The 18,925-nt window shown below is 58.2% G+C and overlaps 1 protein-coding gene across 2 annotated transcripts in view; it reads left to right on the forward strand.

Moving 5' to 3' along the window:
- The window catches only part of SH2B1 (SH2B adaptor protein 1), a 30,151-nt gene extending 11,226 nt beyond the window's left edge, over positions 1–18,925 (forward strand). For both annotated transcript variants that reach the window (XM_045013306.1, XM_045013305.1), the window contains exons 2-10: positions 4,061–5,025; positions 7,624–7,725; positions 8,228–8,319; positions 8,542–8,648; positions 11,643–11,849; positions 14,237–14,454; positions 14,561–14,732; positions 17,373–17,469; positions 17,785–18,925. In XM_045013306.1, the coding sequence (XP_044869241.1) occupies positions 4,159–5,025; positions 7,624–7,725; positions 8,228–8,319; positions 8,542–8,648; positions 11,643–11,849; positions 14,237–14,454; positions 14,561–14,732; positions 17,373–17,469; positions 17,785–17,803 (1,881 nt within the window). In that variant the 5' untranslated portion in view covers positions 4,061–4,158 and the 3' untranslated portion in view covers positions 17,804–18,925. The remainder of the gene's footprint in view (positions 1–4,060; positions 5,026–7,623; positions 7,726–8,227; positions 8,320–8,541; positions 8,649–11,642; positions 11,850–14,236; positions 14,455–14,560; positions 14,733–17,372; positions 17,470–17,784) is intronic.

Below are 18,925 nucleotides of genomic sequence, written 5' to 3' on the forward strand. Positions count from 1 at the left end.
AGCAGCCGGAGCAAGTGGCGAGCGGCTGGAGGAACGAACAAGTTCCCCCTCCCCCCCCGCAGGGAGGGAGGTGAACTCACACAAAAGCACCTCTGAACTCTGTCTCTCCACTGACCAAGGACTACTAATATGAGTGGGGTGCGGTGGAGGGAGAAGGGAGGGGTACATTAAAGGAACATTTGTTTGTTGGGCTACATTTTAGTGACTTTGCTCCCAAATGCTAGATTTGTGACTGGGAAACAAATATAAATATACATTTCCTAGTAGGCCAAGATTTTTAAAATGCATTATTTGCCAAGGTAATTATCTCACATTGTTGCTATCTTGAGAGATCACTATATTGGGGAATTTTAGTACTAAACATTTGTATTGTTATATTATAATTCATTTTTACATAAGAACGGTCAGACCGATTGTCCATCTAGCCCAGTATCCTGTTGTCTGACAGTGACCGATGCCAGGTGCCCCAGAGGGAATGAACTGAACAAGTAATCATCCAGTGATCCATCCCGTCATCCACTCCCAGCTTCTGGCGCGCATAGACTAGGGACATTCAGAGAATGGTGTTGCATTCCCGCCCATCCTGGCTAATAGCCATTAATGCACTTAAGTATCAGAGGGGTAGCCGTGTTAGTCTGGATCTGTAAAAGCAGCAAAGCGTCCTGTGGCACCTTATAGACTAACAGAAGTTTTGGAGCATGAGCTTTCGTGGGTGAATACCCACTTCGTCGGATACATGTATCCGACGAAGTGGGTATTCACCCACGAAAGCTCATGCTCCAAAACTTCTGTTAGTCTATAAGGTGCCACAGGACGCTTTGCTGCTTTTATTGATGGACTTGTCCTCCAGGAACTTATCTAGTTCTTTTTTGAACATGCTTATAGTTTTGGCCTTCACAGCATCCTCTGACAAAGAGTTTGAAAGGTTAATTGTGCATTGTGTGAGGAAATACTTCCTTGTGTGTGTTTGTTTTAAACCTGCTGCCTATTAATGTAATTGGGTGACCCCTAGGTCTTGTGTTATTTGAAGGGCTAAATAACATTTCCTTGTTCACTTTCTCCACACCAGTCAAGATTTTATAGACCTCTATCATAGCCACACTTAGTCATCTCTTTTCCAAGCTGAAAAGTCCCAGTTTTATTAATCTCTCCTCATATGGAATCTATTCCATACCCCTAATCATTTCAGTTCTTCTCTGTACCTTCTCCAGTTCCAATATATCTTTTTTGACATGGGGCAACCAGAACTGCATGCAGTATTCAAGATGTGGGCATACCGTGGATTAATATATTAAAAGTGGAGGATCTTGGTTTGCCAAACTGATCAGCAAAGCCAATGCTGACAACCTACATGAAAAGGCTGCAAAACACCAGGCCTCTGGACTGCGTCGACATGCTGAAAGCCTTGTAAGCCAGTCACTGTCACAGCCAATTGTAGAAGAACTTAATGAGGCTGTTAAGAATTCTGGAGACAAAGCACAGTTTTGAGAACAAATGTGACCGTCGCAACAATCATACCACAGCCTGCAAGCAGGAGTCCAATGTTAAGTTCATTTTCTGTTGTTAATCCTGAAGTTGGACTCTGGTTCCGAACAAGACCAGCAGATGTTCGCTGTCTTTCTGCAAGAAACTCAACTGGCTGGTTAGAAGCATGTGGTGCAGCAGTGAAAGGTTCAGCAGTTGAAAAAGTGAAGAACTCTCACTGCATTCAGAAAATGTGCATACATGGCCGATGAATGAATCGATGCATATGGGCATCAAGTATTAAGTCATTGTGATTATTTTCATGTCAGTAGCAGGCCAACAGCTGCATTTCCAGATGTTCAGCTTATAGAAGACACATCAGCTGCATCTCTGACAACCCACGTCTTAGAAGAGTTAATTGCTTGTAAATTGAACCCTGAAGAGATGGCTGCTTGTGCATTCAATGGAGCTGCAAACTTCTCTGGAAGACATAGTGGAGTATAAGCTTTGCTCAGAGAAAAGTTGTAACCCTAATCTCTCCTATACACACTGCAGAGACCATCTTCTCCAACTAGCACTAGTATGAGCTGCAGAATCTTCAAAAGATATTTAAAAAGCCATCAATTTAATGTCTTCATTATACTCTTTTTTTTTTCTTTTTCCCAGCAAGGGTCCAGAAGGACTGAATGTCTTGGAAAAAATATAAGATACAATGTGACTGAAGTTCAAATTAATCCAACCTGGGAAAACCTGCTGGCTTTCTCATGAGCGATCTTTGGCTGTTGTCTTAAAATTACTGCAACCATTATTACTGGCTTTGGAAAGTATCTACCGAGATAGTAGCCTCACTATTTAGATCTGTCCTGAGTTTACAGAAGACTATCACCATTCTCTCTCTTTTAAGTCTACTGTTGAAACCACTTGGGTCATTAAACAATGCCATCCAGGCATCTGCTACAACAGTAGTAGATCACTGTCCAGCAATAGATACTACACTTGGATCAATCAAAGAGAGAGCCATTGAAAATGTACTGGAAGAAGCGAAGACTTCAGTCCAGAAGTTGACTAATGAAGGCACTTGTATTGAATCCTTAAGTGAAGAAGACAAGAAGTGTTTAAGACAGCTGAAAAAGTACACAGACTTGATTCTTACAAATCTACAACAGTGACTTCTGGATTGTACTCAACCTCCATGTAGCTTTTACAGATGCCTGTTTTATAAAACACCGATCATTGAGTGAAGTGAGACACTACCAAAAATGGGGCTGTCAGGTGATCAGGACAGAGCAGAGAATTTGAACATAGAGTGGAATATCATACGATGAACGAACAAAGATTTGACTTCAACTTTTTCTTTTTCATCATTAGTGGTTCGACCCAATCTTTGTGCTATGTTTCCTGGGTGAAAGAAGTGAGAATTCATCTCTTGCTACTCCCAGTCTCAACAGCTACAGTTGAGTGTTCTTTTTCCTCACTGAATAGAATTTTGTGTTCTGAAAGAAGTTGCGTTCTGCATGATCATGAGCATACCTGAAGGACTGGAAGTACTGGACACATGAGAAGCCACCAAAAAATGAACACAGTGCATTTGAGAAGTTCATTAACAGCGATGTGCAAAATTACAAGAAGAAACCAAGAAGGATGTAGTTGTTGTGCTTCATAGTAGACTTGAATAGCCAACTTTAATTTGTGTGATGATTTTAAAACACGAGTTAAATCTAATAAAATGGTTGTGAAACATTTTTCAGTTTTTACTATGGTGCCATACAGCCCACCTTCACCCACACGGTCTAACCTGTTGTCAGCCCTCACTCCGCTATACATTCGAACACCCCCACTTCATTTCAATTCCCAGGGAAAACTCTGGAGCTGGGGGCCTGGCTGGGGCAGGAGCCCAGAGGAAGGAGGTTTTGGTGGGGATGGGGGTGGGGGCCTGGCTGGGGCAGGAGCTTGAAGGAAGAAGGTTTGGGGCAACTGAGGGGCGCTGAAAGGGAGGCTAAGCCTGGGCGTAAAGGGAAATGGGGAGACAGGGTGCCCCCCCACCTCTTCCTTCCCATGGTGCTGTGCCTCCCAGTGTTACACCCTGGAGCCACCTTCTCCCTCTTGCCACCTGGGCGTCTCCCCAGCAACTCCCCTAGGCACCTCCTTGCCCATGGCTTCTCCTTTCATTGCACCTTCTTCCCAGGGGAATCCCCCAGCCCATCTTCCCCTCCTGGGGTTCATGCCCGCTTGGGGCAGTGCCCTGGGTGCAGTGCCCTCCCACGTACTCCCCCAGCCCAGCACCGTGCTCCCCAGGGTATCTCTAGGGGCTCTCCCCAGCCCCTTTGCATCCCCCACCCTGAGGTCTCTGCGCTGTGCCCTCTTCCCACCCTAGAGTTCCACCCCCAACAGGATCTTCTGTCACCTTTGCTCAGCTTCCCGGCCATGTGGTGTGTCCTGGGGCTATTTCTTTTCTCTCTGGAGCTGTGCCCCCTTTACCCATCGCTTCCTGGTGTACCCCCAAAGTCCCCCTCTGGAGCTGTGCTCCCCTGGGCTTACCCCACAGTGCTGCATTCCCTGCTTGTCTTCTCACTCTCTCTTTCCCCCACTCTCCCAGGTGAGCACGACAGTAGCAGCAGCAGCAGCCTCCTGGTGGTCAGGATCCTGGCGCCCAGCCCCTCCCGGGGCCCCTGTCTCCTGGACAGCGGCAGCAGCATGAACGGCAGCGTGGCGCCACCGGGGGTGGTGGAGGCAGCGGCACCGCTGCCCTCACCCGGCTGGCGGGATTTCTGCGAGGCCCATGCCCGGGCAGCCGCCCTGGACTTCGCACGGCGTTTCCGTGCCTTCCTGAGCGAGAACCCCCAGTTTGCAGCACCGGGGGCCGAGGCTGCCTTCTCCCGCCGCTTCGCGGAGCACTTCGTGGAACACTTTGAGGCCGAGGTGAGCCGGGCCTGTGCCGGTGACTCACCCCCCCGCTGCGACATCGCTCCCTTCACTGGCGCCCATCATTGCCCCGGGGGTGCCTCCTCCTCCTCCACCCGCGACCTCTCCGAGACCTGCAGTGACTCCTCGGTGGCCTCTCCAGTGGAGCCGCAGCCCGGCCTGGCCTCAGGGTTGTCCAGCAGCCAGTCTCGTAGCTCTGAGGACGTCTCAGCCTCTGCCGCGACTGCCAGCACGAAGCCTAAGCTCAAGAAGCGCTTCTCCCTGCGCAACGTCAGTCGCAGCGTGCGGGGCAGCATGCGAGGCATCCTGCAGTGGAAGAGCTCAGCCGAGTCCCCCACCGAGGAGGAGGCTGGCGGGGCCAACACCAATTCCAACTCCTCGGGGGGCGGGGCCGCAGACTCCCTGCCCACCGAGCGCTGGACACACAAGTTCGAGAGGCTGCGGCTCAGCAAGGCGCCTGCCCCCAAAGTGGAACTGTCCAGTGTGCGCCGGGAGGGGCTGCTCAATTATATCGTGGCTGATGACAGCGGAGGGGGGGGTGGCAGCCGGGCCCGATGGCAGAAATGCCGGCTGCTGCTGCGGAAGGCAGGCAAGGGAGAGGGCGAGGGCTACCTGCTGGAGTTCTACATCCCCCCCAAGGTGAGGGGCAGTGGGAGTTGTGCCCCATCCTGGGGGGCAGCCACCCACCTGATGGGATTCCTCATGGGGGGCTGCTATAGGGATTAGCCGGGGGGAGCCTCAAGTCTGGAGTGGCAGAGGGCTGCGGTTCAGGATTGAGGAGCATTGCTAGAGCTGTGCGTGTTGTGACAGGCGAGGTGGAATGAAAGGTGTTCTGGAGACAGGGCTTCTGGGTACCTTGCCTGGCTTTGGGAGGAGAGTGGGGGTTTATCAGGGTACAGAGGTGGATCTTAACCTTTCCAGACTACTGTACCCCTTTCAGGAGTCTGATTTGTCTTGTGTACCCCAAGTTCTATCTGTCTTAAAAACTACTAGGCTCTAAAATCAGACCTAAAAATACAAGAGTGTCCCAGCACATCAGTTATGAACAATGGCTGATTTTCTCATTTTTACCATGTAATTATAAAATAAATCAGTTGGAATATAAATATTGTACTTACATTTCAATGTATAGTCATAGAGCAGTATAAACACATCATTGGCTGTATGAAATTTTAGTTTGTACTAGGGCTGTCAAATGATTTTAAAAATTGCGATTAATCATGAGATTAAAAATTCATCGTGGTTAATTGCTATTTTAATCGCACTGATAAACAATCATAGAATACCATTTAAATATTTTTGGATGTTTTCTACATTTTCAAATATATTGATTTCAATGACAACAGAGAATACAAAGTGTACAGTGCTCACTTTATATTATTATTTTTTATTACAAATATTTGCACTGTAAAAAAGATAAGATAATATTTTTCAATTCAGCTCATACAAGTCCTGTAGTGCAATCTCTTTATCGTGACAGGGCAACTTATGAATGTAGAATAGTTTTTTTGTTTTGTTTTTTTTACATAACTGCACTCAAAAATAAAGCAATGTAAAACTTTAGAGCCTACAAGTTCACTACTTCTTGTTCAGCCAATCGCTAAGAGAAACAAGTTTGTTTACATTTACAGAAGATACTGCTGCCCACTTCTTATTTACAATGTCACGTGAAAGTGAAAACAGGCGTTCTCATGGCACTGTTGTTGCTGGCGTTGCAAGGTATTTATGTGCTAAGTATGCTAAACATTCATATGCCCTTTCATGCTTCGGCCACCATTCCAGAGAACATGGTTCCATGCTGATGGTGGGTTTTGTGGTATAACAATCCAAAGCAGTGCAGACCAACACGCGTTCATTTTCATCATCTGAGTCAAATGCCACCAACAGAAGGATGATTTTTTTGTGGGGGGTGGTTCAGGTTCTATAGTTTCCAAATCGGAGTTTTGCTCTTTTAAGACTTCTGAAAGCATGTTCCACACCTCGTCCCTCTCAGATTTTGGAAGGCACTTCAGGCTCTTAAACCTGGTGTCAAATGCTGCAGCTGTCTTTAGAAATCTCACATTGGTACCTTCTTTGCATTTTGTCAAATCTTCAGTGAAAGTGTTCTTAAAACAAACAACGTGCTGGGTCATCATCCAAGACTGCGATAACATTAAATATATGGCAGAACACAGGTAAAACCACAGAGCAAGAGACATACAATTCTCCCCCAAGGAGTTCAGTCACAAATTTAATTAATGTGTTATTTTTTGAACGAGCATCGTCAGTATGGAAGCATGTCTTCTGGAATGGTGGCCAAAACATGAAGGGGCATATGAACGTTTAGCATATCTGGTACGTAAATACTTTGCAATGCCAGCTACAAAAGTACCATCTGAACGCCTGTTCTCACTGTCTGGCGACGTAACTAAGCGGGCAGCATCTCCTGTAAATGTAAACAAACTTGTTTGTCTTAGCGATTGGCTGAACAAGGAGTAGGACTGAGTGGACTTGTAGGCTCTAAAGTTTTACATTGTTTTGTTTTTGAATGCAGTTATGTAACAATCTACATTTATCAGTTGCACTTTCACGATAAAGAGATTACACTACAGTACTTGTATGAGATGAATTAAAAATACTATTTTGTTTTTTTACAGTGCAAATATTTGTAATAAAATATATAAAGTGAGCAGTGTATGCTTTGTGTTCTGTGTTGTAACTGAAATCAATTTATTTGAAAAGATAGAAAAACATCCAAAAATATTTATAATAAATGTAAATTGGTATTCTCTTATTCTTTAACAGTGCAATTAAAACTGTGATTAATCACAATTGATTTTTTTAATGAATTTGTTTTGAGTTAATCGCTTGAATTAACTGCAATTCATTGACAGCCCTAGTTTGTACTGACTTGGCTAGTGCTTTTTATGTAGCCTGTTGTAAAACTAGGCAGGTGCCTAGATGAGTTGATGTACCCCCTGGAAGACTTCTGCCTATCCCCAGAGGTACACATACCCCTGTTTGAGATCCGCAGGGGTAGGAGAGTCAGGTTGGACTCCTGAATTCCTGATCTGGCTGTGCACTCTTGACAAAGTCCCTTCCCTGGGCTGCACCCTCAGTGTAATAGGTCAGTAATGACCCCTGTCCCATCGCACTCGGCCTGACGCAGTCCTGTGTGGGGAGGGGAATGAATGGCCCGGCCCAGGGCTGGGTTGATTGTGGGTCCCGTCTCACCTTGCTGTCTTCACCTGCCCTCAGTCCACCAAGGCCCGGGTCAGCATCCTCTGCTCAGCGGTGACAGATGTGCGCACTACCACGCCGCTGGAGATGCCTGACAAGGAAAACACCTTTGTCTTAAAGGTGGGTGTGGGGGACTGGGAGAGGCTGTGGGGGGAATTGCTCATGGGGGGGGGAGAGAATCAGCGCACACCCCTTCCTTGCACCGCTGCTGCTCTCGTGGATTAGGCACAGGGCTGGGACCAAGCGGGTGGAGCCATCTGAGGGCTGTGACACCCCCCCCTCTGTGGGGGAGCAGGGAGGAGGGGACCATCCCCCAGTGCTGAGGGTCTGAGCAGGAAGCCCCAGCTGTGGGGCCAGGCTGTGGAGATGTTCTGTGGGGGAGGGGTGTAAGAAGGTTCTGGGAGGTTGGGGGTGGCCCCACAGGCGTGTGCAGAAGGAGTTCTGGAAGATGTCCTGCCGTACCGGTCGGGGAGGGGAGGAGCGGGGTGGGAGCACCTGAGGCTGGAGTGGCAGAAAAGGGGTGCCGAAGGGCTGGGGGATTGGGATGCTAGAGGGCTGAGCACCATGAGGGGTTGGGAAGGGGGTGCCGGGGGCACTGGTGCTGACCCGGTGTACCTGGCAGATGGAGAACTCTCTCGAGTACATCCTGGAGACGGTCGATTCGCTGCAGATGAGGTCGTGGCTGGCCGACATCCAGGACTGCATGAGCCCGGGGTGAGTGAGCCAGCGTCTGGCCCCGACCGTAGCTCTGACATCTCCCCATCACGGCAACAGGGCTCCGGGTCCCCTGCGCCACCAGCTCCTCCACCCCCTGCGTTGCCCTGGCGTCCTGCCCTGGGCCTGTGCTCAGTGCAGGGTTCCTAGGCGGGGGAGTCAGGCAGCATCCCCGGGGGTGGGGGTGTCCTTTACCTGTGAATCATGCCGGTGTCCCTGCAGGGAGAACGTGGGCAGCACGGACCTGCCCTGCCTCAACCACTCGGAGAGCATGCCAAGCCGTGAGCTGCCCCTGGTGCCCAGCGAGAGCAACGAGCAGCTCTCCCAGGGTGAGTGTCAGCAGAGACCACCGGTCCTGCCAGCCCCCCGAACCACCCCATAAGCCATCTTCCCCCATAACCAAATCCTCAACCTCTCCGTCCCATACCCTCCCCAGCCCTGCCTCTTCTCCCCCTGAACCAGCACCCCATAGCTGGCCCCCCTGCCCTGCATCCCCCTTTACCAGGGGCCTGTAGCCAGCCCCCCAACACTTGTCGCCTCTGTGCCTCCCAAGCCCTGCCTCCTCCCATACCATAGGTGGATGGCATGCTCCCAGCCCTCTCTGGCTCTGTCACAGGTCCACAGGATCGGTGCTATGGCCCCAGCTTTGGAACAGTCTCTCGGAGGACCTCTTCAGTGAGCCAGACCCCCTGGGGTCTCTCTTCTTCCTGGACAAGCCATGTGGCTTCACTGCCTGCTTAGATGGACCTCTGGGCTGCAGCCTCCAGCTTCCCCTGTGAGCTCTGCCCAGCGAGTCCCGCTGAGCCAGTCTCTGGCAGAGACATGCCCATGCTGCCGGGACGGTGCCCCTCGCCCAGCGTGGCAGGGACAGTCCCACAGCGCTGGCGTGCAGTGGGGTGTGTTAGTCAGCTGGCCACGGCACAGGGAGCCCTTAGGGTAGCGCAGAGGGGTTCAGGTTCCAGCCCAGTCCATTCTGCTCAGCCCAGAGCCCCGCCAGGCTGTGGGGAGCCCCTTGGGGCAGGCTCTCCTCATCTGTCTGATCTTCTTTGTCAGGCTCCCAGGGTGTGGTCTGCTGGAGGCAGTCAGGGTACTTACCCTCCCTTCCCCCTGCCCCCAGTCCTTTGTTCCCAAGCTGGGGAGATGCAGCTCAGCCTCCTGCTAAGCGGTGGGTGTGGCATTCCCTGGACCGGACTGCCATGTCCCCTTAGCTCTCCAGCCTGGGGTGCCTTGGACACTGCTGTACTGTCGCACCAGGCTGCTCACGTGCAGCCACTAGCATGGAAAACCACTCCCAGATGTTTACATGAATGCTTTCCTAGCCAGCCATGAGTCGATACAGGGTGGCACCCGCATATCCCCTGTCCCAGCTCTGCCCCCCCCCCCCCCAGTGTGCGTCTTACACTGCTCAATAGCCCGCTGGACAATACAAGCTCATAGATGGTTGAACATCCCAACAAAGGGTAACGTTTATGCACCAGCCTTTGTTGTCTCAAGTAGAGGTTTCTTAAACACTTCAATTGAACCAGCTGGTTTAGCGAAAACAATAAACCAAGTTTATTAACTGGAGAAAGACCCAGTTAAGTGACGATAAGGGAAAAGGCATAAAAGTCAGAATTGGTTACAAAAGAAAAAAAAAACAAAACCACTAGCTATTTCCTAAACTTTACCAAGCTCAATAAGATTTGAAGCAAACATCATTCTCTCCACACCAGTTGCTGCAGGCAATTCTCAGTTCATAGGCTGTCTCTCCTTTCAGCCTGGGACCACTCCCCTTAGTTCAGTACCCCGCAGGTCTTCACTGATGTTATGAGGAGAGAGCTGTAAGGAGGAGAGGAGAGGTGGCTAGAGGCGTTTCCCTCTCTTTGATACCCCAACCCTTCTGTGCTGGACAAACCTTGCTGGGTCATAGGGGCCGACGGTTCCATGGTACGTCAGCTCAGATGAATTGTAAATTTCCTGTTTACAAGTACCCTGCTGGTGAATCTCTGATTAAGCAGGCAGTGATCTTTTAACCCCTAGCTGACATGCCTTTGTCTCTGAGAAATTGGCTTATGGTGTTATGCAGAATCACACCCTATTTCACTAACAATCATACAGTAAAACCTCATCATTTGATATGAAGTGTTATTACACACATTTCAATGGGGCAGTGATGTTCAGCAGAGTATGAGTTTTCAAATGATACCTCACAAGGCACATTTGTACCAAATATATCGTAGCCATATAAAAGTGGTGACCATGGAGTGCAGGGTGTCACAGCAGGGAAGTTGGTATGTCTCTGGGTCGTTGGTCGCTAGTATTGGATTTGTCATTATTTTCTGAAGAGCTCCACTGATATGGGACCTAAGGGTCCAGACAACTAGGCGACACCCACACCTGTGTCCTAGCCTAGCAAGAGCACACACACCTGTTCTCCCCGCTGAGCAACAGTGCAGCACAGAAGGGAAACTCTGGCGCACACACACACCAGCCTGTATAAAAATGTTACAAAACATTGTCACTTTGTGACAACCAGCCATACCAGCACCCTAACTACATAGCTGGTCCCCAAACCCCGCTTCCCCTCCCTCAGGTACCAGCTCCCCATAGCTGGCCCCCCAACCCCGCTTCCCCTCCCCCAGGTACCAGCTCCCCATAGCTGGCCCCCCAACCCCGCTTCCCCTCCCCCAGGTACCAGCACCCCATAGCTGGCCCCCCCCACTCCTTCCTCTAGGCCAGCTCCTTCAGCTGTCTTCTCCCCTACACCTGCCACACTAGATACCTAGCCTGTCTCTCCATACCCAGCTCCCTTCTCCCCGAGCCTGGTTCCTCCTTTTCACACTTGGCTCCTGACTCTTCTTCCATCCACTGCTTCTCTTGTTTACAGATGTTTTGCTGGGTGCAGTGATCCCAGCACAGCCAAAGCTGGCATGGGCTTCCCTGTAGCTGAGGGGCAGTGCAGGAGGAGTTACCCCCCTGGGCCCAGGGGATCTCGAAGCAGCCATGGGCTGATGGTGTCTTATGCAGGGGTGGCAGCGACTATAGAGAGGAGACACGTTAGAGAATAACAGTTGGAGAGAAGAGGGAGCTGAGATGGGTACATGGGGAGTGGTGGATCCAGAGAATGTGCTGCCCTGGGCCAGTGGAACTGCCCGCCACTGGATCACACTGTGTTCAGGAATTGGGTGCTTTCAGAGAAAACTAGACCAGCTGGACCTGTTGAGGAGGGAGCATGAGCCACACCACATGGGATGGCCTCAGCATGAGCCAACCCTGAACTGGGTCTGTCCCAACGCCCTCAGCTCTGTGGGGATTGGTAATTTCATCTGCATCTGTCCCCCCAGGTGCATATGGGGGTCTGTCTGAGCGCCCCTCAGCTTCCATCTCCCCCAGCTCCATCTCCATTGCTGCTTCCCACTTCAACTCCATGGAGCTGCTGCCTCCGGAGCTGCCCCCCCGGATCCCCATCGATGAGGCAGCTGAGCGGCTGCAGGGTCCCTACCCCCCTGGCCTGCTGCACACGCCCTTCCCCGACACTCCTGACGCCACAGGTATGGAGCAGAGGAGTCCATGCGGGGGTTGGGGGAGGAGTAATGAGTAATGGGGAGTTCGGGGGGGACCATGTAGCCAGAGATGGGGGCAGTTTCCAGGAGGTGTGTGTCGGGAGCAGGACCCAAAGTGGAAAAGAGATTTTGTGGGAAGCAAAGGTGTAATTGGGAAGGGAATGAGGGGGAGGTCTCTGGTGAGGGGGGTGCTTGGGGGACTGGGGATACCAGGTCTGCAGGAGGGGCATGCTGGGGGGTGTGTTCAGGGGAGGGGGAAACGGGACGGGGGCTGAGTGGAGAGCAGGTGGGGGGGATGTGCCGGGGACGGGGGCTGAGCGGGGAGTTGGTCGCGGGGGCGTGCTGGGGACAAGGGCTGAGGGGGGAGCAGGTTGGGGAGAAGGGACAGGGGCCGAGGGGGGAGCAGGTCGCGAGGACGTGCCAGGGACAAGTGCCGAGTGGGGAGCAGGTCGAGGGGACGTGCCGGGGACAAGTGCCGAGGGGGGAGCAGGTCGCGAGGACGTGCCGGGGACAAGGGCCGAGGGGGGAGCGGGTCGGGGAGAAGGGACGGGGGCCGCGGGTGGAGCGGGTCGCGGGGAAGTGCCGGGGACAAGGGCCGAGTGGGGAGCGGGTCGCGGGGACGTGCCGGGGACAAGGGCCGAGGGGGTAGCGGGTCGCGAGGACGTGCCGGGGACAAGGGCCGAGGGGGGAGCAGGTCGGGGAGAAGGGACGGGGGCCGAGGGGGGAGCGAGTAGCGAGGACGTGCCGGGGACAAGGGCCGAGGGGGGAGCAGGTCGAGGGGACGTGCCGGGGACAAGGGCCGAGGGGGGAGCGGGTCGCGAGGACGTGACCGGGACAAGGGCCGAGGGGGGAGGCGGTCGGGGAGAAGGGACGGGGGCCGAGGGGGGAGCGGGTCGCGAGGACGTGCCGGGGACAAGGGCCGAGGGGGGAGCGGGTCGCGAGGACGTGCCGGGGACAAGGGCCGAGGGGGGAGCGGGTCGAGGGGACGTGCCGGGGACAAGGGCCGAGGGGGTAGCGGGTCGCGAGGACGTGCCAGGGACAAGGGCCGATCGGGGAGCAGGTCGGGGAGAAGGGACGGGGGCCGAGGGGGGAGCGGGTCGCGAGGACGTGCCGGGGACAAGGGCCGAGGGGGGAGCGGGTCGGGGAGAAGAGACGGGGGCCGAGGGGGGAGCGGGTCGCGAGGACGTGCCGGGGACAAGGGCCGAGGGGGGAGCGGGTCGCGGGGACGTGCAGGGGACAAGGGCCGAGTGGGGAGCGGGTCGAGGGGACGTGCCGGGGACAAGGGCCGAGTGGGGAGCGGGTCGAGGGGACGTGCCGGGGACGGGGGCTGAGCGGGGAGTTGGTCGCGGGGGCGTGCTGGGGACAAGGGCTGAGCGGGGAGCGGGTCACGGGGGCGTGCCGGGGACAAGGGCCGAGTGGGGAGCGGGTCGAGGGGACGTGCCGGGGACAAGGGCCGAGGGGGGAGCGGGTCGAGGGGACGTGCTGGGGACAAGGGCCGAGGGGGGAGCGGGTCGCGGGGACGTGCCGGGGACGGGGGCTGAGCGGGGAGCGGGTCGAGGGGACGTGCTGGGGACAAGGGCGAGGGGGGAGCGGGTCGCGGGGACGTGCCGGGGACAAGGGCCGAGTGGGGAGCAGGTTGGGGAGAAGGGACGGGGACAAGGGCGAGGGGGGAGCGGGTCGCGAGGACGTGCCGGGGACAAGGGCCGAGGGGGGAGCGGGTCGGGGAGAAGAGACGGGGGCCGAGGGGGGAGCGGGTCGCGAGGACGTGCCGGGGACAAGGGCCGAGGGGGGAGCGGGTCGCGGGGGCGTGCTGGGGACAAGGGCCGAGTGGGGAGCGGGTCGAGGGGACGTGCCGGGGACAAGGGCCGAGTGGGGAGCAGGTCGCGAGGACGTGCCGGGGGCGGGGGCCGAGCGGGGAGCGGGTCGCGGAGACATGCCGGGGGCAGGGGCTGAGCGGGAAGCAGGTTGGCGGGGGGGGGGCGTGCTGGGGACAAGGGCGAGGGGGGAGCAGGTCGCGGGGGCGTGCTGGGGACAAGGGCGAGGGGGGAGCGGGTCGCGGGGGCGTGCTGGGGACAAGGGCGAGGGGGGAGCGGGTCGCGGGACGTGCCGGGGACAAGGGCCGAGTGGGGAGCAGGTTGGGGAGAAGGGACGGGGACAAGGGCCGAGGGGGGAGCGGGTCGCGGGGACGTGCCGGGGGCAGGGGCCGAGTGGGGAGCAGGTTGGGGAGAAGGGACGGGGACAAGGGCCGAGGGGGCAGCAGGTCGCGGAGACATGCTGGGGGCAGGGGCTGAGCGGGAAGCAGGTTGGTGGGGGGGGGGGGGGCGTGCTAGAGGCATGCCCCCCGTGTGCTGTTTCACTCCCCTTTCCCGTGTCAGGCTCGTTCCTGTTCCAGGGGGAGCCGGACCCCGGCGGGGGCGACCCAGAGCATCCTCTCTCCGAGTACCCCTGGTTCCACGGCACCTTGTCCCGGCTGAAGGCCGCCCAGCTGGTCCTGGCTGGCGGCCCCAGCAGCCATGGTGTCTTCCTGGTGCGACAGAGCGAGACCCGGCGTGGGGAGTACGTGCTGACCTTCAATTTCCAGGGCAAGGCCAAGGTGAGTGCCCGAGCCCATGGACCCATCCCCAGAGAAGGGCCAGGAGTCCTGGGGCCGCAGAGCCTGGGGCCAGGGTCTGACCTGCTTCTCCCCTTCCCCCCACCAGCACCTGCGCCTGTCGCTGAATGAGGACGGGCAGTGCCGCGTGCAGCACCTCTGGTTCCAGACCATCTTCGACATGCTGGAGCACTTCCGAGTGCACCCCATCCCGCTGGAGTCGGGCGGCTCCAGCGACGTCACCCTGGTTAGCTACGTGGTGGCCTCGCAGCGGCTGCATGGTGAGAGCGTGGGGGGCCCTTGCTGCACTGGGGGTGCGGGGCGGCAGCCCCAGGGCACAGTGGGGTGGGTGTGCCGGGCGCCCGGGAGGGCACATCAGCTGCAGTTCCATCGGCGGCTCACAGCTCATTCATAACTGGCTGGAGGAGGCGTGGCTGGAGGCTCCCTGTCTGCCTGCTCCCCTGTGGGATCTGCGGGGAGGGGAGCCATGGGGCTGGCTGTCCCCCCTCTGTCCGTCTGTCTGTCTGCGTGGCTGGGTCTCCATGCCATGGGGGTTCCCATCCGGCTGTCTGGGAGTGTCTGTCAGGGGAGGGGCATTTCCAAGCCCCAGGCTGGTGGTTCCCCATCTGGCTGGGGGGAAGGAGTTTGTGTCTTGCTGCCAGGGAGAGGAAGCTTGCGTGAGGTTGGGGGGGAGGCTTGTGTCTACCTGGGGCTGGGGGAATGTGTGGAGGGAGGCGGGCGTGTGTCCGACTCAGCGGGGAGGGGGCGTGTGGCATGCCTCTGGCTCAGGGCACTGCCTGTGTCAGGCTCTGGGCGGCGTGTGCACGTGTCTGGGGGGGGGGGCAGAGGGAGGTGGGCTCACGCGTCTGGCGTGGGAGTGCGGTGGGAGTGCATGGGTCCAGCTGGGGGTGGGGGACGGAGGTGGGGGTGGCAGGCATACGGCTCGAGGTGGGCGCAGTGCGTGTAGGGTCCGGGGGGGAGGGAGGGAGGTGCAAGGAGAAGGTGGGCATGGGTCCGGCGGGGGGGGGCGGGCGGGGGGCGAGCGAGGTGCAAGGAGAAGGTGGGCATGGGTCCGTCGGGGGGGGAGGGGGCAGGGAGGGAGGGAGGTGCAAGGAGAAGGTGGGCATGGGTCTGTCGGGGGGGGGGAGGGGGCAGGCGGGGGGGGAGGGAGGTGCAAGGAGAAGGTGGGCATGGGTCCGGCGGGGGGAGGGGGGGAGGGGGCAGGCAGGGAGGGAGGGAGGTGCAAGGAGAAGGTGGGCATGGGTCCGTCGGGGGGGGGGGCAGGCGGGGAGGGAGGGAGGTGCAAGGAGAAGGTGGGCATGGGTCCGTCGGGGGGAGGGGGGAGGGGGCAGGCAGGGAGGGAGGGAGGTGCAAGGAGAAGGTGGGCATGGGTCCGGCGGGGGGCGGGGGGGAGGGGGCAGGCGGGGAGGGAGGGAGGTGCAAGGAGAAGGTGGGCATGGGTCCGTCGGGGGGGAGGGTGCAGGCGGGGAGGGAGGGAGGTGCAAGGAGAAGGTGGGCATGGGTCCGTCGGGGGGGAGGGTGCAGGCGGGGGGGGAGGGAGGTGCAAGGAGAAGGTGGGCATGGGTCCGTCGGGGGGGGGCAGGCAGGGAGGGAGGGAGGTGCAAGGAGAAGGTGGGCATGGGTCCGTCGGGGGGAGGGGGGGGCAGGGAGGGAGGGAGGTGCAAGGAGAAGGTGGGCATGGGTCCGTCGGGGGGGGGGCAGGCAGGGAGGGAGGGAGGTGCAAGGAGAAGGTGGGCATGGGTCCGGCGGGGGGGGTGGGGGCCGGCGGGGAGGGAGGGAGGTGCACGGAGAAGGTGGGCATGGGACCGGCGGGGGGGGAGGGGGCCGGTGGGGAGGGAGGGAGGTGCAAGGAGAAGGTGGGCATGGGTCCGTCGGGGGGGGGTGGGGGCAGGCGGGGAGGGAGGGAGGTGCAAGGATAAGGTGGGCATGGCACCGGCGGGGGGGGCGGGGGCCGGTGGGGCGGGAGGGAGGTGCAAGGAGAAGGTGGGCATGGGTCCGTCGGGGGGGGGGGGGGAGGGGGCAGGCAGGGAGGGAGGGAGGTGCAAGGAGAAGGTGGGCATGGGTCCGGCGGGGGGGGAGGGGGCAGGTGGGGAGGGAGGGAGGTGCAAGGAGAAGGTGGGCATGGGTCCGTCGGGGGGGGGGTGGGGGCAGGGGGGGAGGGAGGGAGGTGCAAGGAGAAGGTGGGCATGGGTCCGGCGGGGGGGGAGGGTGCAGGCGGGGAGGGAGGGAGGTGCAAGGAGAAGGTGGGCATGGGTCCGTCGGGGGGGGGGGGGCAGGCAGGGAGGGAGGGAGGTGCAAGGAGAAGGTGGGCATGGGTCCGTCGGGGGGGGGCAGGCCGGGAGGGGGGGAGGTGCAAGGAGAAGGTGGGCATGGGTCCGTCGGGGGGGGGCAGGCAGGGAGGGAGGGAGGTGCAAGGAGAAGGTGGGCATGGGTCCGGCGGGGGGGGGGGGTGGAGGCGGGGAGGGAGGGAGGTGCAAGGAGAAGGTGGGCATGGGTCCGGCGGGGGGGGAGGGTGCAGGCGGGGAGGGAGGGAGGTGCAAGGAGAAGGTGGGCATGGGTCCATCGGGGGGGGGGGCAGGCGGGGAGGGAGGGAGGTGCAAGGAGAAGGTGGGCATGGGTCCGGCGGGGGGGGGGGGGAGGGAGGTGCAAGGAGAAGGTGGGCAGGGGTCCGGCGGGGGGAGGGGGGAGGGCGCAGGCAGTGGGCAGATGTGTTAGGAGAGGGGGTCGTCCGGGCCCTATCTGGCAGTTGTCCTGTCCTGTGTCTGTCCATCCGTCCGTGCTTTGAGTGTCTCCCCAGGCCAGGCGGCTGTCCCCGTCTGTCCCCCCCCCACGTCCATCTGTCTGTCCCCGTATCTGACGGGCGTCTCTGTCTTCCCCCCCTCATGCCCCCACCCCTGCAGGCAGGGACAGGGCGGGCAGCCGAGCCGCCGCCTGTCAGCCGACCCAGCGCAGCCCTGACTCGCCCGGCCTCGTCTCCATCGGCGCGAATGACTGTTTGTAAGTGTGAGCCGCGCCGGGGGGCGTGAGTGTCTGTTGTGTGCGCCATGGCCCATCATGCCATCCATCGGGGGAGGGCGTGTCTGTGAGCTCTTGCTGCTCCCGCGGGCAGGGGGGCAGCAGCTGCTGGGGGAGAGGGGTCTCAGCTCGGTCAGGCTGGCTCTCCCGGCCTCCTGTGTGCCCCTGCCCCGATGTCGGGGGGTGGGGAGCTGTCACCCTGCTATTGATCAGGGGCTGGGGGCTGGGGTTTCAGTGTCAAGTGCATCAGCTAACACCTGACCCCGTCTCTGTCTGTCTGTCTGTCTGTCTCCACAGAGCCGAGCACCTCCCATAGCCTGCCCCCCCCGCCCCCATCCTGGCACGCAGCTCCGGAGGGGGGGCCCCTGCAGCCCCCTTGGCTCAACCCCGAAGCCCCAGCCCCCAGCAACCCCTCCCTGCTGGAGGAGGAGGAGGAAGGGGGCACCACAGGGGACCCGGAGGACGGGGCCACGGGGAGGCTCCTGCAGCTCCAGGTTGAGGAGCCGGAGGGAGACACGGGGCATGCCCGGGCCGTCAACAACCAGTACTCCTTCGTCTGAGCCACGTTGGGGGTGGGGCAGCCCCACTGAGCACCCCGGGGCCCTGTGACAAGGGAGCCCCAGCCCCACTGTACGCCCCGGGCCCTGTGAGAGAGGGGCCAGCCCCCTTGAATCCAGCTTCCCAACCTCCCACCTTACATGTGATCATTGAGCCTCTCCCCTCAGCGGTACAGAGCCCATTGGGGCAGGAAGGTACGTCGCCCCCCCATTGGCAGAGGGGCTGGGCACCGAAACACTACAGGGCAGGGCCTCTAGAGCGCTACGAGGAGTAAGGGGCTGGTCTTCCCCCGGCCAGGGGGGCCTGTCCCTCCCCCCATGGCTCCGCACGCTGTCACTGAATGTATCGAGTCTCCGAATGTATCCTCATGCAGCCCCCAGTGTGACCTCTGACCCCAGGGCGTTCAGCCCCCTTCTGGCCCTGTTCTTCTCCCACCCCAAAGCAACATATTTATACACCTCCCGGAGCCAGCCTAGGGCTACGGGCCAGACCCCGACACCCCACGTTCGACTGGCCGCACCTTACGGACCCCCCAGTAAATTAAAGAGAAGATACTATATACGTCTGTCCCCTCGTATGTCCCCCAACCTGTGCGCTGCCCCCCTCTGCTCTCTCCTCCCCGCCCCATCTCACCCTGCACAGCAGTGCCCACCGCCCCCCATGGCGCACCCTCCTCGCCCCCTTTCAAAATTATTTTTCTACTGTGGAGTAGTTAGACTTTCTTCCCCCTGACCCAGCCTCAGACCCGACCCCACCCCAGCCCCCTGACTCCGCCCTGTCTGCAGTTTAGTTGGCCGGGGTCCGTTAGTTGGTTTTTGTTAATTTTTTTGGCGTTTGTACGAACCTCGTTCACCTTTTAAAGAAAAAGAGGGAAAGAAAA

The sequence above is a fragment of the Mauremys mutica genome, chromosome 4 (assembly GCF_020497125.1).
Source record: "Mauremys mutica isolate MM-2020 ecotype Southern chromosome 4, ASM2049712v1, whole genome shotgun sequence".
Taxonomy (NCBI): domain Eukaryota; kingdom Metazoa; phylum Chordata; order Testudines; family Geoemydidae; genus Mauremys; species Mauremys mutica.